Source organism: Centruroides sculpturatus, unplaced genomic scaffold, assembly GCF_000671375.1.
Source record: "Centruroides sculpturatus isolate CEXI.00-Female unplaced genomic scaffold, Cexi_2.0 scaffold233, whole genome shotgun sequence".
Lineage (NCBI taxonomy): Eukaryota > Metazoa > Arthropoda > Arachnida > Scorpiones > Buthidae > Centruroides > Centruroides sculpturatus.
In genome coordinates, this window is record NW_019384616.1 from 306,241 (window position 1) to 330,692 (window position 24,452).

Here is a 24,452-nt window from a genome sequence, read left to right on the forward strand (position 1 = left end):
CAGTCGATCCCCCTATAACACTGTTGATAATTCCGTTTTATATGAATTCCATGTTGTACGAGTCACTTAGATTTTACAAATACGTGAGTTGTTCACAGCCCGGCACACATATTTGTAAAATCTAAGTGACTTGTACAACATGGAATTCATATAAAACGGAATTATCAACAGTGTTATATGGGGGTCGACTGTATTTGGAATAATATACATTTGGTAACTTTATTTTAATTTAAAATGTTTAGATATATGCTGCTCAGATAATTATATTTTTTTATTTTTGTATCATTTAAATGCATAAAATCTATTATATAAAACATAGCACACAAAATTATCCAATTCACATACACAGTTATTTAATTCATTTTTAGTATTTGCCCTAATTTAATTTATATGAATGATTTTTAGAATAAATTTTAATTTCATAATTTAAATTAAATATAATTTGTAGAAGAGTATTTAATAAATTTATTAATTAGTAATCATCCAACCAACAGCCAAATTAATTGGCAATATTATGCTACAGTTAATAATTAGGAATTATGTGATTAGAAATTAGTGGTAGATGTTAGGCACTATCTCTTAACAAAAGTAGTAACTATAATATAATATAATATAGAATAGTATGGAATAAAAGAATCAGCCCAAAGTGGGAGATAATGCCTAACATCGACCTCTACATATTATGTAATTCCTAATTATTAATTGTAGCATAATATTGTCTGATTAATTTGGCTGTTGGTTGGATGATTATTAGTACATCAGGTTCTTGAGATGTTTATACTTATTAATTAGTTGTAATATGGTCTATTGTCTATTCTACCTTCTGCACTTCTGGTCTGATGTCAGTATCTAATGTTCAGCAAATTGTTTCCTTGGTTGCTTTTGGTTGATTTGGATAGGTCCATGTCCAAGGATACCTTGAGTTTAATCTGTGGTCTGGCCAACAGGAATCCAGTAAATAGGGACCAGAGGTTGAGTGAGAAGGATGTCCTTTTGCTTTTGTATAAAAAAGAGAAACTTCAGAAGTAACTTACATTGAAACCAGAAGAGAAGCATCAAGTGTTGATGGAAAAAGTAGAAATAAAGGATAAACAAGAAGAAACAAAAGTTTGTTAAAAGAAAAAATTTTAACCTTTATTCTTTCAAGAGTTTATGGTATTGGGAAAAAATATTGAACTTATCATACAGGAACACATGTGGCAAAGAGAATAGACTTTATTATTTAAGACAGTGTTCCGCAACCGGTGTGCCGCGGCACACTGGTGTGCTGTCATAAGGTGAATGGTGTGACGTGAACTTTTATATATTCTATTGATTTCAAGTTTTATTTATATATTTTTATCACAGTCGTTGTGTTTCTTATGCTTGTATTTCATTCACTGATGAAATAAAATGATGTTAAAGCAATAAACACATATATCATCCCACTACTCACTTATTTTTTAGGAATTATACATTGGACTCACACAGATCTTGAGCAACTCCAAATGAAAACAAGGACAACACTTACTAAGCATAAATAACATCATCCTAAATCTCCCATAGAAAAATTAACCCTTCCACATAAAGATGGCGGATGTGGCTTGATCGACATAGTTAACCCACACTACAAACAAATACAGATATTGTGAGGGTTTTTCTACAAAAAACAAGAAACGTCACAGTTACATAAAGCAGAAACTCTAGCAAACTTAAATAATACATCATTAAATTTACATTTACAACGTGTTATGTTTGTGAAAATAACGATAACTCGTAAACATTTATAACTAGATTTATTAACATAAACGTAACTATGAGTGAACAACGTATCGTCGTGTCCAGGTCTAGGGGTTACAAAACAACTAAAGACAACTCGTTGAGGCAAAGAACACACATGAGGTCGAAGGTGTGGGGTGACCTAAGTAGGTCAAGGGGCAATTCCCGGTAGTGGTCATCCCCTGGCAGTTTACATACATAACAATTCTCCCACACTTAATAAAATGTTATTTAAATTAATTTTGTTCGTTTAGAGATTTAGGCGTTGAAATTAATTCTGTGAATTCACTCATTTTATCCTTTTTGTCCTTGTTGCCAATTGTATTCTTATCGCCAATTCGTTGCCAATTTTTCCTTTGTCGTCAATTTTATCCTCGTCACCAATTGTTATGTTTGTGAAAATAACGATAACTCATAAACATTTATAACTAGATTTATTAACATAAACGTAACTATGAGTGAACAACGTATCGTCGTGTCCAGGTCTAGGGGTTACAAAACAACTAAAGACAACTCGTNTAAGAGAAAGCGACGTGCAAGACGCAGATGCAGTTTTTTTCGTTTTTGCGGGAAATTGAACATATTTTTAGAGCCATCTAAAAATTCTCTAATTAGTCTGGAAACAACGGACCCAATTTTTGCATTCTGTGAAAACGGGTAAGGTTGACTGTAACGTAATAATCTTTATCTTAGTTATCGTTACTTTTGCCCGAGCAACGCCGGGCCCACCTGCTAGTTTTTAATAAGCGATTTAGTAGGAAAATACAACATTATTGTCTTAAATGCCATTGTTAAATAAACAATAATGTTAAATGGGCGTTCGTGGTATCGATGTTTACGTAAACGTCAATTAATACGATATAACCACGAATAAAATTCAGTATTGCAAAACTAAGCTTATTTTATATCAGAAACACTTGTTGATAAAAGAATAGAGGATAGAGATTTTTTATAGAATGTATAATCTGATTAGTAATAGCCTAGAATTTTTATTACTAGGTTATATCGAGCTTTTAATTTGTCTCCCGACAAGCGCGATATAACGAGGGACTACTGTATTTTAATATAGCGAGGAATTTAAACAGATTCATATATTAAATTTTTTAAGGATGTGATAAATTAAGTTATCATCCGTTTCGTTACTTGCAGTACTTTAAAATTACCGTGTAAGCCAGTGCTAATCAGGCAAAGACAAAATATTAAATAGTTTATTTTACAAGATATATAGTATGCAATACACAACGAGTGGCGTGCCATCTTTGGAAGCTGTGGAAGCACCACTTCCTTTGTATTTTCTAAAATATAAATACATACTGTGGAATTATTTTCATATTTTAACGTAATTTGAATTAATTAAAATTAATATTTTTTATAACCGCATTATGTATCTTATTACAACTTTCTATACTACATTTGAAAAAAACGATAAGATTGCTATTGTATATTCGAATATCAGTGACGGAATGGAAGCGATGTATTGTCGAATACCACCTGAATGTTGTAAAGCATTTACAGAACACCAACCTCGTGGTTTAGCTGGTGAAAGCTACACACCAAAATATCATATAACGTTTCCAATGATTCTATCCAACACTGGTTCTGGGCTGTTAGCCACCCGCGTGCTAGATACTTGGTCGCCCTCGCCCCATTATGTGAATCGCGAGTAGATTTATAACATAATCGATAGGAGTTTACTAGTATGATTTTATGATAGATCTGTATGATAGATCTGTATAGTTGACAGGAGTTTTTAAAAAAAATCCATTAAAATAATTGGTATTATTTATTCTGTTCTCCCTTCTTGTATTACAGATTTCAACTAGTGATATTACGATTTAGTATGTCCCATCTATAAGGGGATGTAGAAAAAAACGTGTACAATTCTTGTATAATGTTAAAAAATTAACTGCTACTTTGGTAGCATCATTTACAACTAAATTTAATGAATGAGACGCACAAGGCACAAAAAAAGCTCTAGAATTTATTTTCCTTAAATTTACGATTTATGTATCCGTTTGTCATAAAAATTCGTCATTCCACTTTTTCCCCAAGACTACAAATATTCGAGAACAAAGTAACCGGTTTCGACTTATTTCTACTTAAGAAGTAGTTAAATAATTACGAGATTAGGAAATTAGGGATATAAATAAAACCCTACTGAAAGGGTCGGAATTTTACTTAAACAAAGGCTTAACCGAACCAATCTTTAGCCGAGTACAGTGGGGACTGATTTCTTCGTATTATTACATGTAATAAACACAGAAATTTTTCCATTGTGATCGTACGCCTTATTTTGTATATTGTTATATATATTATTCTTAGTATTTATTTTGTTTTCTTCCTCTTTGTTAGTTCTTTTTGTCTATCACCTTATAGAAACTTATTGTGGACACCTGGTGAAAACTGCCCATTGTCAGTTGATGGATTGGTTACGTTTAATATCTCGAAGGGTCAGGATTCTTTTTGTCAGGTCGAGTGGAGGAGATGAGAGAGATCGTCGATAAGGCGTAGGCGATATGCGAGTAAATGACACCATTTAACAATTGAAACAACGGTTTATTACATTAAACAAAATTAAACTTTTACAAACTCTAACATCGAGAAGTTTTAATTTGGTTCGCTAGCTCCTAATACACGGAGAGAGAGTTCACATTAATTGTTTCATACCTCTAGGATAATTCCACGGAGAAGAAAATGTTATTCCTTTTTTTCTGAAGATCGACGTACAAAGTTATAACAGTCCAAACTCCTTTGAGACTTGTGTCACTTTCGACCCGCCGTAGATGAGAGACTCCCTCCCGAGGTGGGGGTAAGAAGTCGGTTTTATAGCTTCGATGTGGGAAAATTCATCATGTGATTAACTGTTGTGGGAGAAAAATGTCATTGGAGCAGGTATGGAGGTTAAAGTTGTTCCCGGGACCAAAACAAAATGACGAATTAGGACTTTAATTGTAAACTTTAAGTCTTGCAATATGAGAATACCATTGTTTAGATGTGTAAATGTTTACATTAAAGAGGAGAGTTATAAGCTTCTATCGTTGTTGATGAGATATTCGATTCGTTTTTCTGACAATGGGTTTTTCACGGTAAGGTGATAAATTTGTTTAAAATATGTCAAAAGTTAGGAGGAAAGTGGAAAATTGGCCCACATAGGGGTCGGATCTCACATTCTTCCATAGGACGTGTTGCGAGGACCTCCAGGTTGTTCTGGCATCGACTGGAGAACAAAGGAGACGATAAGCTTAAGCTAGCATTCGAGAGGAGCCCGAAATATATCTCGATAAAAGGATCTTCGGAAGCTTATTGAGAGAACCTGATTAGAGTTCTACAATCAACAATTTCTACGAGAGTTAATAATTCAGCAATCACCACCATCACTCCAAGATCGTCGATACTCTGGGTACCCATTCTTTTCTATCATCATATATCCAGCTATCCTATTGTCTATCTTTTCTTCCTGTTTTTTAGTATAAGTAGTTTTAAGTATTTAGTCATAGTTCCTTTTTTATACCGCGGTGAATATTTTTTGTAGCAAGATTATACTTAACGATTCTGTCCGAGTATCTGCCGAAATTATATGTAAAAGAACAAAAACGAGGCGTGTCGGAATTTATAAAAGAATCCTGTAAAGAAAATAAACACGGGTGAAGGAAGAACATATATGTGTGTTATATGCTTGTCCTCTAGTTGGATTACACTCACCATGTGCGTATCTTACACCAGTTCAATGAGAGTGACTGAAAAGTTGTAAATTTTGAAAATTTCCATGGACACCTGGTCCTAAAACAAATTAATTAGAAAACAAATGAAGGACGATGTATTAAGTTTAACATATTTAGCTTTTTACAGCTATGGTGAGAAACATTTAAAATTTACAACCATTCTGTCACATCCTTTGAGATACACTAGTGATGCGACAAAAGAGGCATTTGACATTGATTGGTATTGGCACCCTTGGTATTTGGGGGATAAAAAAGGTCGTGTGTCATATATCTCAAGTAGGTTCAGGCTTAATGAAAATTTTATTGGTTATTAGTATTTACAATTTGTTGGCAATACAATTTTACATTTACAACTCATCTGTATCCTTAGAAATAACCTTTTGTTCTTTATAATAATTAATAATATAAAAATTATTTTTAAAAATAAAATCTTATAACATGGTGCCACACAAAGTTTTAACTTTGAGCTGGTAATCTTAGTGTTTTTTAAACTTAAATTTCTCTATTTAAAAATATATATATCATAATTCAACAAAATTTCTCTTTTTAAGCTTTGATTATTATTCAAATTTTAAATCATAATGCAATTAAAAATTATTGGATTTCCTGGTCTCCTTAACTTCCTGTTTGAGTGCCACAAAAGTCTAGCAAGCATCCTTCTATTTTTAGATTTTTCTTCTTTTTTGAAAATTTATCCATGAGCCTGAAAAATTTGAGATTGTATTGTAATATGCTCTAATAAAGTAATTCTTGTATTTAATTAGCAACATATGTTATCATTACTATTATTTGTTTTATAGAACTGTAAAGCTATTCACTTTTATGAGTGAAAAACAAATTATTCTTTAATCAAGATAAACTGCAGAGATTCTATCATTGGCTGCGAAATTGTCTAAAAAATTCTCAAAGCACTTAACATAATTTTATATAAATGAACATTATATATTTTAAACATTTACTTTTTATTTTATCATATAATTATTTAGATGGTTTTGAATTGTTTTTAATTTTAATTGATTATGCTGTTGACATAGTTACAGTTTTGCATTTCAAACTTGCATTTGAAAAGTTTAAAATGGAGAATTTTAAACTTTCCAAATGGCCTTATAGTTTAAGGACACTTGATGCTCCTCTACTACATCTGCTCCTGTAGTTTTTAAAATGAAACACTGCTCCTTTGAAGAATATGATTTTTTTTAAACATGTTTTGTTACTTTTAAATAAAAGTAATAATACTAAAAGACCGTTAAAATTCACATTAATTTTTAAAATTGATTTTGTTGTTTATTACAGAAAAGTGCATTCATTATACAGTATTAGATATTATAAGAACTATCATTTAAAAATTTGTTTTGAAACTAATAACATTGTTAAAATTTATTACAGGGTCCAGAAAGAATTAGAGCTTCAACACTTTTAAAAGATCCATATGAATTACTAAGATACTGTGATAATTTTTGTACAGTTTATGAAACTTGGCATTATGGACTTAAACTTTCAGGTAAGCTGCAGCCATTGTTATAAAAAATATTAAACATGTAAATTCAACTATTCAAACTAAATATACTTAAATAAACACTACCTTATAACCAATATACAGGAAGAAAAACTAAGAAAGCAAATGTTTTCATCCATGTTAAACAGGCATCATCATCAGGCTGTTAGTTAGTTTGATGATGGATATTGATTTTAGGGGCAGTTTATATTAAACATGTATTTAATGTATTATATTTTATTAGTATTATTGATGAGACTATGTCTCATCTATAAAATTGCGCTGCTGTCAACGGCTGGACACCTTAGAGTTATGAATGTCAGGAGTTTCAATTTGGCGCAGAGTATTTAGTGCCCAAATCATGCACACATAAGATATATGAAGTAGTCAGAACGAAGAGCCAGGCCAAAATAAAATACAAAATGGCAAGACTGTTTCTATCAACAGGTATGAGTGTAAGATTTGCGCATGTGTTGCTTGCAAACTGAACAATAAACAAATGCAAATGCAATGTAAAATCTCAAATTTTAAAGATATTCATAAAACATTTTGGTTTTTAAAAATTTGATTTCATATTTAAAATTCAAGAGGTATTCTTTATAAAAACTTTAATTTTAAGATTCAGTAGAAAGAATATTTCAAATAGTATCTTTGATTTTGAATTTCAGTTTTGCATAGGTTTTAATTTAAATTCACACATAGCGAGGCATAGTTTCATCCCAAAAATGACTTCGTCATTTTACTTGTTTTTTAAATATTTCTATATAAGCTCTATTACTACAAAAGAGATATATGATATTATAGTAAAAAAACAAAATGCTCTTAGAAATATCTATACAGTTGACCCATCTATAACACTGTTGATAATTCCGTTTTATATGAATTCCATGTTGTACGAGTCACTTAGATTTTACAAATATGTGAGTTGTTCACAGCCCGGCACACATATTTGTAAAATCTAAGTGACTTGTACAACATGGAATTCATATAAAACGGAATTATCAACAGTGTTATATGGGGGTCGACTGTATTTGGAATAATATACATTTGGTAACTTTATTTTAATTTAAAATGTTTAGATATATGCTGCTCAGATAATTATATTTTTTTATTTTTGTATCATTTAAATGCATAAAATCTATTATATAAAACATAGCACACAAAATTATCCAATTCACATACACAGTTATTTAATTCATTTTTAGTATTTGCCCTAATTTAATTTATATGAATGATTTTTAGAATAAATTTTAATTTCATAATTTAAATTAAATATAATTTGTAGAAGAGTATTTAATAAATTTATTAATTAGTAATCATCCAACCAACAGCCAAATTAATTGGCAATATTATGCTACAGTTAATAATTAGGAATTATGTGATTAGAAATTAGTGGTAGATGTTAGGCACTATCTCTTAACAAAAGTAGTAACTATAATATAATATAATATAGAATAGTATGGAATAAAAGAATCAGCCCAAAGTGGGAGATAATGCCTAACATCGACCTCTACATATTATGTAATTCCTAATTATTAATTGTAGCATAATATTGTCTGATTAATTTGGCTGTTGGTTGGATGATTATTAGTACATCAGGTTCTTGAGATGTTTATACTTATTAATTAGTTGTAATATGGTCTATTGTCTATTCTACCTTCTGCACTTCTGGTCTGATGTCAGTATCTAATGTTCAGCAAATTGTTTCCTTGGTTGCTTTTGGTTGATTTGGATAGGTCCATGTCCAAGGATACCTTGAGTTTAATCTGTGGTCTGGCCAACAGGAATCCAGTAAATAGGGACCAGAGGTTGAGTGAGAAGGATGTCCTTTTGCTTTTGTATAAAAAAGAGAAACTTCAGAAGTAACTTACATTGAAACCAGAAGAGAAGCATCAAGTGTTGATGGAAAAAGTAGAAATAAAGGATAAACAAGAAGAAACAAAAGTTTGTTAAAAGAAAAAATTTTAACCTTTATTCTTTCAAGAGTTTATGGTATTGGGAAAAAATATTGAACTTATCATACAGGAACACATGTGGCAAAGAGAATAGACTTTATTATTTAAGACAGTGTTCCGCAACCGGTGTGCCGCGGCACACTGGTGTGCTGTCATAAGGTGAATGGTGTGACGTGAACTTTTATATATTCTATTGATTTCAAGTTTTATTTATATATTTTTATCACAGTCGTTGTGTTTCTTATGCTTGTATTTCATTCACTGATGAAATAAAATGATGTTAAAGCAATAAACACATATATCATCCCACTACTCACTTATTTTTTAGGAATTATACATTGGACTCACACAGATCTTGAGCAACTCCAAATGAAAACAAGGACAACACTTACTAAGCATAAATAACATCATCCTAAATCTCCCATAGAAAAATTAACCCTTCCACATAAAGATGGCGGATGTGGCTTGATCGACATAGTTAACCCACACTACAAACAAATACAGATATTGTGAGGGTTTTTCTACAAAAAACAAGAAACGTCACAGTTACATAAAGCAGAAACTCTAGCAAACTTAAATAATACATCATTAAATTTACATTTACAACGTGTTATGTTTGTGAAAATAACGATAACTCGTAAACATTTATAACTAGATTTATTAACATAAACGTAACTATGAGTGAACAACGTATCGTCGTGTCCAGGTCTAGGGGTTACAAAACAACTAAAGACAACTCGTTGAGGCAAAGAACACACACGAGGTCGAAGGTGTGGGGTGACCTAAGTAGGTCAAGGGGCAATTCCTGGTAGCGGTCATCCCCTGGCGGTTTACATACATAACACAACATATGGACACGACACAACTTATAAATAGCATAGACACTGCTAAGCAATCATGGGTACGAAAGGCACTCCATTGCAGACATCCTTATGACCTAGCCCAGGATTTTGTTGACAAAACTGCGTCAAACATCTGGTTAGCTGAGGGATGCCTCTTTGGGGAGACAGAAGGATCATAAATATTAAAAACTACAGAAAACACATACTCAAAGATATAACAATCACAAACGACACATGCAGAAAATGTCACATTAAGCCAGAAACCATATAACACATCACTTCTGGATGCAAGCTCTTGGCATAGACAGATAAGTTACATAAGACAGCAAAGTAGCAAGTACATAAGGACAAAGTAGCAAATTAAGTAGCAAATACAAAGTAGCAAAATACAAAGTAGCAAATACATTAAGAGCTTGCAAAGAAACAAATTATTAGACATCCACAAACCATACTACAAATATTTTCAACAGACAGTATTGGAAAACAACATGGACAAACTTTACTACAACAGCCATAATCACAGATAAAACAATTTACCACAACAGACCAGACATCACACTCATTGACAAACATAATAAAATCACACATATTATAGACATATCTGTTCCAAACACTCACAATGTACAAAACACATGCACTGAAAAAATCAACAAGTACACAGAACTCACCCAGGAAATAAGGCATCTATGAAGGATGGATAGGGTGCTTATTGTACCTGTCGTTCTTTTCTCTACAGGTTTCATACCACATGCTACACAAAAGCCTGGAAATATTAAAATTGAATAGAAACACATACATCACACTACAGAAGGCAACTATTTTGAATACCTGTCATATTGTTAAGAAATTCCTGAATACAGACACACACTGACAGACTTATTTAATTTTTGTCTTGTTTTGAAGTTACTGTCTTGACTCTGGTTTGGCATAGTACACAGCCATTGGTGTCAACCAAGTGCAACTCATAAAACTCAACATAATAATAATAGGTTTATGGCATTAAGAAATTCTATTAATAGTATCATATCATACGTTTTTGAGGGGAATAACATTTTGGTGTGCCGTGTTGAGTCATGTCGAGTCATAGGTGTGTCGCAAGCAGAAAAAGGTTGCGGAACACAGATTTAAGACACATTATTTCTGTACAAAGTGGTGAAAATGCATTTCAGGCTATTTGCCTCTCTTCAGTCCTTATTTGTACAATTATAAATTTTGCAAAATAAAATACATTAAACTTAATGTTTATTTATATAACATATGTGCAAAACAATAGAGAAAAAATCAAGATTACGTAAAACAATATTCACTTGTGACTTGTAGATAAAAGGTGTAGAAAGAATGAAAACAAATAAAACTAAAATGAATTAAAAATAAAAAAATTAAGTACCGTATATTTCTGCAGATAAGACGACCTTCAGATAAGATGAGGTATAAATTTTCATCAAAGTTTAATAGTTTTAGCATATATCTGTCCGATAAGATGACCCCAAACTATCAACGGCCTATGAATTTAGTTTAGATTGGTGATTATCATCTGGATAATAATACCATATTCATAATTTTTCAAATGAAAAAATTTTATTTTCTTGAATCTGGCAGCACTGCCTTGCGATTGTTACAAACATTTGCACTGATTTGGGCATTTGGATAATGACTTTGACTATTCACAAAAAAGTTGTATGGGTTATTCTATTTTGTGGACATACTCTCTACTAGTAAATAATTACACTTTGTTCCATTTTTTATAATGGTTTTAATTTATATAAATTTCAATCTAATTTTTTTCATATCTGTCCTATAAGACAACCTTGAATTTTGGGGCTTTTTTTTATGATTCAACTATCATCTTATTTGCAGAAATATATGATAAATTAAAATAAATGCTATTAAAATGGGGTAAAAGGGGTTACCTATGTAAAGTTAAAGATAAAATTTGTGTAGTGCTCTGCTACTTAATTGTATATATTTGTTTTGATTATTTATGTATGTATATATAGATATATCTATATATCGGGTTTTTTTATTTCCTTTTTTTTTGTATTGGGTTTTCTTTTTTATTTTGTTATATGTGGCCCTCCCTTTGTTCCATATCACCTTCTCCTTGGGTTGATGGGAGAAGCCACAGAATTGGCTGGATGGTAAATCACACATAGAGGACTGACATCTGGCCCTGGGATATATAAATAGCAGAATGGTGTGTGAAAAAGGACCTTTTTTTTGTTTTTTGCCTTGTCTGTGAAACGCTTGGAGGACATGTGCTAACGAGTGGTAAAAAAGATCATCCAGGATGAAAAATAAGGACTAAATTTATGAGACTATCCTGAGAAAGGAAGACAATCTGTTCCCATCGAGGTGATGAACTTTTAATTTTCGGAAAGAACAATAATAGAAAGGAGAAGAATCATCAGGAGGATTGCCTAGATACATTATTTTTTACATGGGATGATTAATGGGTCATATCTCTGCTTTTAGCCATGGAAAGGTGCCGTGAGTAATCCAGGTTCATGTTTGATCCCTCTTTTGTTAATTTTGTAGTCTTAGTTTGTCACGCACGATCATGTATCAACGAAATTTGGGTGGAAGGAGAGTGAAGGTATATTCTTTTGTAACATGAGAGTCGTGGTTTGTGAGAGTTAATACTCTATGTATTTCCTGTGTAGTACTACAGCACTAGTATTATTGTAATTTTTTTTGTTGTGCACATTTTGTTTGTTCTTTATTGGGTCATATATTGTACTAAATTCATGTTTTTTTCTGTTTTGTGTCAGGACATCACATTGTAATAAGGTACCAGTACACAATGTTAGTGTTACCACTCGTCTGGTTTTCACCTGGACAGTCTGGGAATTGACTCACTGTCCGGGTGAACTATTAATTTTGTCTGGGAATTTTGTAGAAATTGTGAAATTATGATGAAACAAAGTTCTTGAAAATATTTTCACAAATTTACACTATTTTAACATCGAAAGAACTCACACTCACTGAAATTCATCTACAATTCTACCATGTTCGTCTGTTTAAACCGAACTGTCTGTGTGGTGCACAAACTGTCGACCTTTTTTTTTTCTGCATGTACAGTACAATCGTACACGTCTATGGGCTAAGTTATCTAGCATATTATTCTTCACATTGTAAAATGACATTGCGCTGCGTCAGGAACTTCTGTTCGAACAAACCTGATTGGCTGTCTGCGTCAGCGATTTTGAAAAGGTGGCAACACTACATAGTGTGTACCTGCTGATTGGGTGAGGTTTGGACCACGTGTAAGTGAGTCCCTAATGGTGGGAGATATAAATCCGAATGCATTCACTGAGGAGAGACCTTTTTTTTGGAGTCTGCTTGTTACACATGCTATGAGTGAAAGTGAAATTCGGTTACTAGTGAAAGCAATATGGATGCTAGGAAGTTGGACTAAGTAAAAAGGACAAGCCAAGTTCATCCACGAAAGTTTTGCAATCATTGATAAGGAATTAATGCCAAGTGCCAAGGGACTTTTAAGGGAAAGTGTAAGACCTTTATTTTTATCAAACATCATAGCTAATGGTAGTGTTCTCTCCACACTTGGAACAATTATAGTAATTGTATGTGGGATATGAAAGTGGGGGTAGTATGACCACTAAGACAATTGTATATATTTACTTTGTTTGTTTTGATGTATACATGCATTTGATTTTGTATTTATACCATAAAGGAACCCAATGAGTCTCTTGTTTTAAGACCTACTAGGGTTTAATTACACAGAATAAATTTTGTTTCCTCATACATTGAGGTTTGTGTAAAGTCCTTGTTCTCTTTGTCTTACGGTTACTCTGCACACAATCCTAGTATACTTGCTTGTTAATTATTGCATTATTATTAAAGAGGTTTGTTTGATTGTAAGCCAACATGTTATTCTTTTGTCTAAACCCCTCCGGGTTTAGACAAAAGAACCAGGGGTTTCAACACTTGCTAACATTGTAGAAATATTATGAAAATTATTAATATACACACCAATCGCAGAAGTAACATTTAGAAAATGTACAGCTGTTAAACAGAACATGAAGCAGTGCAGTGGGTAATGAAGGAGGGAACTAAATTCAATAGCATACTTGATTATAATTTGAGAATACCCATGCTCAACATTAGAGTTAAAACCCATAAAACAAATAAAGCTTATCACCCTATAGTTGACAAAATTCTATGTACTCTATAACTTAAAAAAATTCCTCAAAAATAAATTATCCACTTTCAATAATTCTATCAATAGATTTAAAAATACTGACATGTTTATTGACATGTTTTACACATATGTAATATAAATAAATGTTAAGTGTAATGTATTTTATTATGCAGAATTTATAATTGTAAAAATAAGGACTGAAGAGGGACAGATAGCCTGAAATGCATTTTCACCACTTTGTACAGGAATAATGTGTCTTAAATAATAAAATCTATTTTTTTTGCCATGTGTGTTCCTCTATGATAAGTTTCACACAGCATTTTTGTGCATTTTTTCCCAAAGAACATAGAAAGAAAAAGAAGCAAGAAAGTATTAAAGTTTATTGATTATTATGAAAAATGAAAAAGAAGAACATCTCTTCAAGTATTGTTAATTTCCCAAAATTCATTCATATGCATTGAAACACAAAAATTATTCAAACGGGCAAAGTTTTAGAAATTTTCTAAAATAAATTGTTTCAAACGTAAGTACATACATAATATTTATAAAATTGTATATACAGTATACTAAATGCTGTATCATTGCACATATATATTTCTTATATAAAGACTGTAGCATGTGATATGATTACATTAATCAAAATTTTTACATAATACAAACATTAATATATGTAAAGTTTTTCATTATGCATCAGTTTACTTATCTTCTCCTTGTAATAAAAATAATCAATATCATAACTAGAAACAAAAATCCTTTAAAATGCAGGAATCAGAATCATTCAATTTTTATGTTCCTGAGGAAGGTTATTCAAAACGGCTGAAAACATTTGGAAAAGCGAATAAAAAGGCTGCACTTTAAAGGTTTTTTGTTTTGAGGTATGAGTTTTATTTAAGTGCAATTACAGAAGAGTGTAAATAATCAATATTTCTCTGTATATAATTTTGTGTCTAAAATATGTTAGTGCATAGTTTATTTATAAATATATATAAAAACAATGATAAATTATTTAAAATGAAGCATATATTAATTTCTTGATAAACATTGAAGTCTTTAAATTTATGCCATTTACTGATATTTAAAGAATTATAATGTATATTTACTTGTACTGAAAGAATATGTAGGAAAGCACTAAATATATTTTGTATTAATAATTTATAGGTGATGGAGATTGCCTTGGAACTTATTCTAAAGAGACAAAGCAATATGAATGGATTAAATATAGTGAGGTATTAATTTTGATTATTTCTTAAATGTACATTTATCTAGTTTTAAATATGGCAACATATAAGCATATCACATAGAAGAGACTTTATTATAACTCTGATAAGTTAATGACATTAGGAGAAAGAAATTTATGTGTATATTAGTTTGTTATTCTATAAAGTACTTTTATTATTATACAATTCAAACATAATTAAGTTATTTATTTTATACATTACTACAGGTTATAAAAAGAGGTGAATACTTGGGATCTGCTCTAATTTCATTGGGTTTAAAACCAAAAAATGACTCATTTGTTGGTATCTATTCCAAAAATAGAAATGAGGTAAAAATATTCTAATATTTCATATTACTCAAAATTTGCTTACAAAATTTCTTAATTTCAAATAAAAATGAATATCAGTAGTTACATTTTGAAGATTTAACATTTCCTTGAAATCAGAGTTTACTGCAATTATCTGAATTCAACAAAAAAAAAAGAATTAATTTTATTGTTTAATTAAAATATATTTATATAGAATTTATATGAAATTAGATTGCTGTTTAATGTTATTTTTTTTTTCCAAGTTGCCAGTTTTCTCAAATTCTTAAGTCATGCATTCATCTGAGAAAAATCTTGAGAGCCACTCTTAGCAGTAAAATGAGTAGTGGACAAGGTTCCGAGAGTGCTTTCAGAGAACTAGTTTCAATTGGACATGTATGAATCTTCCTCTCAGATGATGACTCTCACAGTTTAAATCTTGTTATTATAGCTCAGGGGTTGCACTGTGGCATCCTCTGAACTACAAGGCACATACACTGTGCTTCACTTTGCAATTGGTACAAGTTTGTTTTGCATTATTTTTTAATTAAACTACTTTTACAGAAACACAATATACTCTGCAGACTGACTACTGTTAGTCTGCAGAGTATATTATGTAATCAGTTGTTGAGGCACAAACTTTAAGTGGTATTTCATGACAGTTAACATGTAAATAACATCTCATAACAGATGGTGTCACACTCAATTTTAACTTTGAGCTAATGTTAGTGTTTTTTTTATTATAATTGAACAAAATTACTCCTTTTAAGCTTCTGTTATTACTTAAATTTTTATGTTGTAGTGTAATTAAAAATTGAGAAACTATTCTAATCTCAACACTGGGGTGAAATCTACACCACTATCTGGAACCTGTAACCGGTGTGTGACACATATACAGGGTGTATCAGAATGACGTTTTAAAAATTTTGGGGGATTGTGGAGGATGAAATTTTGAACGTTTTGATATAAGGAACCCATAACCAGAAATGTGATATAAAGTTTCTACAGTGGTAGGAAGTGCTTAACCGCCCTTTACTTTGGTAGCTACTCTTCTGTCCATTGACGTCATGTTATTGTTCTTGACTTCTTCCTCTGAGGTTATGTAAAGTCCCTTGTGTATGCAACACCTGTAGGAACAGTTCATGAGCTTATGGAGTTCATCTTTACAGCATTTAATACCATCAGAAGGGAGCATAGCATCTTACAGAGTTGGACAAAACATGGTTCGTCGTTGCACATTGTGTAACAAAGTTTGGTGGTCGTCACATTGAACATTTACTCTAAAGTAGTGCAACCACTGATTCCATGTACAGTTTGATTGTACTCCATTGTTTTGTCAATAAAACTTGTCATAAATACTGTATTCTGCTGTTTCATTCAGCATACCAACTGCATAGAACGTGCAAAGTGCTGTAGAAACTTTATATCACATTTTCGGCTATGGGTTCCTTATATCAAAATTTCATCCTCTACAATCCCCCAAATTTTTAAAACATCATTCTGATGTACCCTATATATTGTATATCGCTGTTGACGAACGTTTTCGAACAATCTCTTTTCTTTTCTTCAGGTCAACTAATTAAGAACTATTGGGTTTCCTAATACATTAGTTCCTGTTAAAACCCTTGCCAGCTTTTTTTAAATTTTGAATTGTATTCTGAACAGAATTGTTTGATTCCATTTTTGTTTCAAACATTAAATAATGAGCTTTTCATGTCAAAAGGTGTTAAGTAGTTTTTATTAAAAATGAACTTGTATTATGGACAAATGTGATATTTTATTTTGAATAATTATTTCTCTAAGTTAAAATGAGAAAGTAATCTCAACTGGATAACTTAAAATTTATTTATTTTATATCAGTTATATGTAAATGATATAATTTTTAAATAGTAATAAAGTTATGATAAAGAAAATTACTCCAGGTAAATTTATAATTTATTGAATAGTAGAATATATGAAGTTTTACTTTTATTTTCATTAGATTTTTACATTAATAGGTTGGGAAGTCCCAAACTTAAATAAATGAAATTTGAAAGTAGGATGTAAATAGTTTGAAGGTTAAAAATATTACAAGTAATATTAAAAGTGAATTAATGTAAAAAAAATTTTATTTCAAGAATTGATGATTTTAAATTTTCAGTTTGTTATGTCCAATTTGGGATGCATCACATATTCTATGGTGCCTGTACCTCTCTATGATACTTTAGGAAAAGATTCACTTCATTTTATTATTAACCAAGGTATGTGTAATGTAATGTATAATGTAATTCACTTTTGTTTATTATTATATTTAAAACATTTTCATTTTTACAGTTGAATTACCAATTGTAATATGTGATTCAGTTGAAAGAGCATCAACACTATTAGAAGAAAAGGATAAAATTCCTACATTAAAATCAATAGTGGTAATGGATGAAGTAAATGATGATGTGAAACTGAAAGCTCATGCTAAAGGAATTTCTTTATTTTTATATTCTGAATTTGAGGTTTGTACTTTAATATATGTATATTTTGAGTTTTTAATACAGGGTTGTCTATAATTGAGCCCATCTTAAAAATAACACCTTTCTCTCAAATTTCACACAAATCCAATAATTGGTGTAAGTTGAGATAATTTACAGTGAGTTTCTTAAATGTAATATGTTTATTTTTGTGTTTTTCAATTGAATTAGAATAAAATAAACATTAAAAAAGCACTTTTGGCATTCCAGGAGTATTTTACATCATTAAGAGAGAAGACAAAATGAATAAATTAAACATATAATTGCAGTTTTTGATGTAATTCTGACAGTTCACAGATTTAGAATAAAAACACCTTCATTTTTATGTGACATAACTTGTTCACTTTTTTTAAATGCACCTCCTAGAGAAGGGTGTATAACATCATTTAAACTGGTATGCCGGCATTCCTCCAGGTTAAACTGGCATGCTGGTTTTTACTATACAGAAATATCTGATTTTGTGGTCTCCTCAGATTAGGATTACTATAATACAGTAGATGATCAGTTAATGAACAAATCGGATAATAAACACTTTTGCAAAAGATTTTTATGTTTGGATAACGAACACCTCACAGAACAAACACAAGAAGAAGCGACATAAAATAACTGGTCTTCCCTTGTCTTCAGGCAACAATTCAAAACTTTCAGAGCGCAGGAGTTGTCGATATCGACGCTCAGTGCAGTATATACTGATCGGATAGCATTCTTCCAAACTTTGAAACTCTCCCTTGTAATTCCAGCCTTTTATTTTTCTGACAGAAACAATTCTTTTATTGTATTTGCGAGACTGTTGGGCAGGCACTTGTTAAATTTTGCATTGGTTTTATTTTCAAAAGGTGAGAGTATAATAGCAAAGGCAGAGTGGACAAATATCAAGGGTTACCTGTATAAATATACTTTTGTTTTACTTCTAAATATTAAGATAAGAGACTTTACTTATTTTTAATATATAATTATACCTTATAAATACTGTGTATTGAAAATCTTACTTTAATTTGTTTTTAATAAATTTTAGTATGATTATTTTACATGTTCATTTTGATGAAACATTGTTTTTTCCGTAATAATTCCATTATATTTAAATTTTAATTTTGAATGTAGGAACTAGGAAGAAATAAAATTCTTAAACCTGTGGTAAGTACTATATATGTAATATTTTTTACTTAAATTTTTAATTGCATTTTTAATAATCACAAATTATTCAAATGTTTTGAAAAACATAAAAATATGAAAGTTATCTGTTGTTAATAACGTAAAAACCAGATTTTGATGAATTTCTTGCATTATAACTTATTTTGAATGAGTCATTGATATAATTTGGATCTAAAAGTAAACATTGCTGTTCTTTAGACTTAATTATTTTAAATGTACAGAAGAAATTTGATTTTAGATAACAGTAAAGCATTCCTATGCCTTTTTTCCATGAACATTGTATTCCAGTCTTTTTCACCAGAAGGCTTAACGACAAAAGTTTTCACCTCTACTCATGAGGACAATCTCAGAAAGAAATGAAAACAAAGAATACTTTTGATTTAGTAAGCCAAAATTTAGGCTTAGTAAATCTAAAGAAACAAGTAATGGAAATGAACAACCAAAAGAATACTTTGTATACAGTAACTTTCCCTTTTTCTCTGGGTGCACAACTATAAAGAAAGATGAAAATCCAAGAGGGAAGGAAAACTAAAATGATATTAATAGATACAAGTCACAAAACAAAATTTAATTTTTATTTTGATTTATAATTTATTATTTACAAGCATAAAAAGTGTAATGTTATTTTTTATTTGGGTTATCTCAAATAAAAAATTTGATTAATTGATTTTAAATTTATATTTGGACTGCAGTTTGAAAACATTGTAGACCTATAAATTCCCATTGTCGTCTGTCCGTCTGTCTTTCCTTAATATTAAAAGTGGAGTTAGATAGTTGAAAGAAGAGACGAGATATGGAAACCTTAAGGGCAGCAGATTTCGATTAACTAATATAAACTTCCAATGCAAACTGGAAGTCATGTTATTTCAATTCAAAAATTTCCCCTGAAGGGTGTTAGATAGATGACTGACACGACTCTTGTTAATGGGAAAAGTATGATGTACAGAGGCAAGTCACTACTAATTTGAGTAGAGAGAATATATTTTAAATTAAATAAGTTAAAAGTATGATTAAAAATTGATGCCTGGCATTGTGATGATGTCATAATATTTCTTGTTTGTCAAATATATTGTTCTAAATAAATATAAGAAAATTGTCAAGTGTTTTATTATTTAACTGAAACCCTCGCTGATTGAAACTGTACATATCAAGGGTTACAACATAATTCTGATAATTTATTTTTTTAATATTATGATTCCTATTATTATTGTTTAAATATTATAATTTCAAAATTTTTCTTAAAATAATAATAAACTAGAATTTGGTAATGATCTTGTCTTCATCTGAATGCTGGTTTCTTGCTAAGTAATGAATTTGCAATCATGAGTGTCTTCATTGCATAAAAGAAGTTACAGTAGTATCCATTGTCTTTCTTTTATATTTAAACTATGTCAGTAATTTAGTCAAGAATATGTAATTTTAGCCCAAGAAATCTGTCAAAATTTGTTTGATGTTGTATAAATATGCTTACAAGGAGAGGCTTAGATGTTTGGTTCTCCAATTTGAATGAAACTTGATGAGCATATAGTTTTAAACACAAACAGCTCCTTATCCAAATAATAAGACCTACTTCTCTAGCATTTCTGAAAAACAGAGTTCTGAAAATTGAATGTTTAGCTTATAAGACTGTAAATTTCATGTCTCCTCAGGATGGCAATAACCAAGTGAATAACTCACTGGAGCTACACAATATACTACTGTGATTAAAAGTATCAGGAATGATTCATTCAAACTGTGCACATGCAAGAGAGTGTTATTATCATTTTTTTCATTGTTTGGTATGATTTTCATTGACATCTAGCAGCAATCTGTATGTCATCATGTGTTTTTGTTTGCAAGTAAATGTTTATTTTGTGTGTAAAGAATTTTTGCACCCATAATTTTTCAAAATGTTGAGTGTAATTGAGCAAAGAATGTGCATTAAATTTTGTTTTTGCAATGGAATTACTGATACAAAAATGCTAGAAATGTTGCAAAAAGACTTTGGTGACAATAGTCTATCTAAAACAACTTAAAGAACATCTTATACCACTTTTTGAGTGGTATAAGATGTTCAAGGAAGTGGTTTATCTTTGACACAGAATGTGTCAAAGATGAACCATGCTCTGGTAGACGAACAAAATGTCACTCAAGTCAGAGATTTGGTACTCAATGATTGTCATTTAATAATTAGAGACATTATTAAATGAACATGTTCTGGTATCATTCGGATCTTGACAAGATTCAAATGATGGGCTTATAGCATGTTGCTTCTTGAGTTGTCCCGAAAGCATTGAATTTTTTCCAAAAATAACAATGTTTTTTTTAGTGGCTGAGGAAATGCTTTCTCAAGGCAAATCATTCATAAAACACATCATTATGGATGATGAGACATGGATGTATGCTTTTGACACATGTGGCTACATTCCATATTTTATCATATATTTCGTATATAATTGTGTCATTTTATCTTGTATACTTCCCGCTTCACATCTGTCTGTCCTATTTGTTTACCCTTCCTGGAATGTTCTCGTTTTTCTTTTCCCTGGCGTGGGTATGCGGGTGGGCTAACCGGAGAAGCAACGAAAGAAATGTAGCTCGGAGGGGAGGGAGCGATCGGGAGACTCAGAGGGGTAGAAAGGAAGAGAAGGAAGAGGAGCTAAAAGAAAAGTCTCCCCGGCAAGTATAGCGTGTGAGGGTGAGAAAGAGAACTTTGGAACGTGAAGAGCGAAAGTACGTCTCCCCGGAAGGTTTTGCATCGTAGTGTGAAAAGGAGATCTGTGGAACGTAGAAGAAAAAGGAACTCAACCGAAGGGAGCCAGAAGGATCATCCCTTTGGATTAACTTCTCTACGTGAAACAAGGAACAGAGCTAACCAGCCCCCCGATCAACGAGGAACCGCATCCGTCAAGTTTTGGGTACCCTCTTTCCTTATTCTTTACTTTCATCTTCTAAATCTTCGAGTAAGCCGGCTATATAAAATAAGTTTAAGTAGTAGTAGAAATATAGTATTAATTAAGATAGTTTTAAGTGATCGGTAAGGAACGACGCGCGTGCAATCTTTGTCGGGTTAATGAATTATGTGGAGTATCCGTGGGGTTAGCATAGTGGTATCCTGAGAACCTGTATCCTAAAAAGCGAGTAAATAAAAATTAATTGTGTTTCATTTAACTAATCTGGATTGTGCGTTTTTATCCTGCTCGCAGTTTTAACACACAAAACAACTCAACAATCAAGTGAACCCTGTTTTGTGAAAAACAATCTGTCTAGATTTAACTCTTTAATGTTGTTAAATCACAAATGCGAAAGTTTATGGAACTTCCAGACTTATCAGCTAAACAATCAATTTCCACTGACCAATTTTTCAAAAATGCTTGAGAAGTGGATGAAGCAAGATTGAAAAGACCACGTTAAAGTTGAAAAAATCAAGGTTGTGTTGACTGTTCTCTTTTATTGTTATAGTGTTGTCCATCACAAATTCCTTTTTACTGGCCAAACTATGAACAAAGACTATTTTTTGAGCATTTTTTATTCTTTGTGAGAAGCAATTTGTAGAAAATGATCTGATTTCTGGGAAGAAAACTCATGGATTTTGCACCATGATAATGCACCTGCTCACAATGCTTTTCTTATTTATGAATTTTCGGCCAAAAATTCAACAAATACAGTTCTGCAAGCTCTGTATTCACTTGACATGGCACAGTGTGATGCAGTGGCATGTGGTGATATTTGATGATAGGAAAGCTGTGTCGGCCCTGGATAGAATCATTGGAAGCATTAAATAGTATTTTGGTGTGTAGCATCCATGAGCAAAATTGCAAGAGGTTGGTGCTCTGTAAAGCGCATGCCTGTAATCTGGCTGCTTTACACAATTAAAATATTTTTGCCGTGAAAGCTGTCCTGTATTCGACTATACAGCGTTTCTATTGGGAATTTGCATATATGAATTCATATTCGAATATACAATGGCAATTTTATCATTGTTTTTCACATGTAGTATAGAAATTTGTAATAAGATACACAATGCAGTTATAATAAAATATTAATTTTAATTAATTCAAAGTACTGTGGCTATATGCCATATTTGTGTACATATTAATCTATATATATATATAAAATTGCTTGTCCTGACTGACTCACTCACTGATTCATCATCACCCAGAGCAAATCGCTGAACCTAAAGAGGTGAAATTTGGTACACAGTTAGGGTATGTCATGAAAAACGCACACTAGGATTTTTCGAAATTCTCCCATGGGGGAGAGGTAGAGCATTAAGGTTTAACCGGAAAAACGGCTTCTACTGTACTATTTTAGATGTGATTTTTTTGTTTTTATATGCGTTTTAGTAGGGTATGCCATGAGAATGGATACTAAGAAGGGATTTTTTTAAATTCCTCAGTAGGGGAAAGAGAAAGAGTATTAAGGCTTAACCGGAAGAATGGTTCTACTGTACTATTTTAGATGTGATTTTTTGTTTCTGGTGGTAACTTAATTTCCAAATGTACAATATTTACGTATTATGATTTTTTAACCAAATGTTCAAACCATTTTAAATTCAAATTTGTTACTACATATTTGTTCGATTATAGAACAATTGCAAACGTTTTAGAAAATTGGTCAGATTGAAAACGTTTGGTTGAATTAGAAGATTCTCACTAATAAGGGGTATGTTTAATGGAATAATTTTATACATTTAGATGGTTATAAATTACATAATAACTATGGTTGTTGAAATAATAAATATAAATGGTGTTATGATGCCCCACACCATCATTCCAATTATAAGCGATGGAGCTTGCCTCTTTAGAGCAATATCCTTTGTTTTGTATGACACTCAAGTGATGGCCAGAGAAGTACGTGCAGAAATAGTGGGTTACGTGATGAGTCACTGGGATGATTTTTCGATAATGTCACATGATAGTGATGGAAATAATTATAGCAGTTCTGTCGAATACTTCAACGATATGTTGCGATTTCATACTTATGGAGGTTTATGCGAGTTAGTAGCAGCAGGGCAAATATTTCTGTTAACTTTCGAAGTTTACTACAATGGCGAGCTGTATGAGAAATTTGGTGTAGAAGGAAACCCGCGACTGCGTTTTGGTTCTATGCAAGACCTGTCTCATGGACATTTGTCATAGAGGACGTTTTAATGCACTGACGGCAAGCAAAGTAGCTCTGGTCATAGTTGGACAGCAGTTTGAAAATGAGATATTGTATTACAAAGTCATGACAACAAATTACAACGTATTAGTGAAGTTCACCGTTCGTACGATGCATTGCAATACCCGATACTTTTCTGTTGTGGTGAGGATGGTTATTCCATTGTCATCTTCCACATTGACCCAAAAACAAAGTTACTTCTTT

The 24,452-nt window shown here is 31.4% G+C and overlaps 1 protein-coding gene across 1 annotated transcript in view; it reads left to right on the forward strand.

The window, feature by feature from the left end:
• Positions 1–24,452, forward strand: part of LOC111625377 (long-chain-fatty-acid--CoA ligase 5-like) — a 65,290-nt gene that overhangs the window by 14,853 nt on the left and 25,985 nt on the right. Inside the window, exons 2-7 of the mRNA XM_023368513.1 lie at positions 6,867–6,981; positions 15,090–15,157; positions 15,376–15,477; positions 17,594–17,693; positions 17,767–17,939; positions 19,056–19,088. Coding sequence (XP_023224281.1) covers positions 6,867–6,981; positions 15,090–15,157; positions 15,376–15,477; positions 17,594–17,693; positions 17,767–17,939; positions 19,056–19,088 — 591 coding nt within the window. The remainder of the gene's footprint in view (positions 1–6,866; positions 6,982–15,089; positions 15,158–15,375; positions 15,478–17,593; positions 17,694–17,766; positions 17,940–19,055; positions 19,089–24,452) is intronic.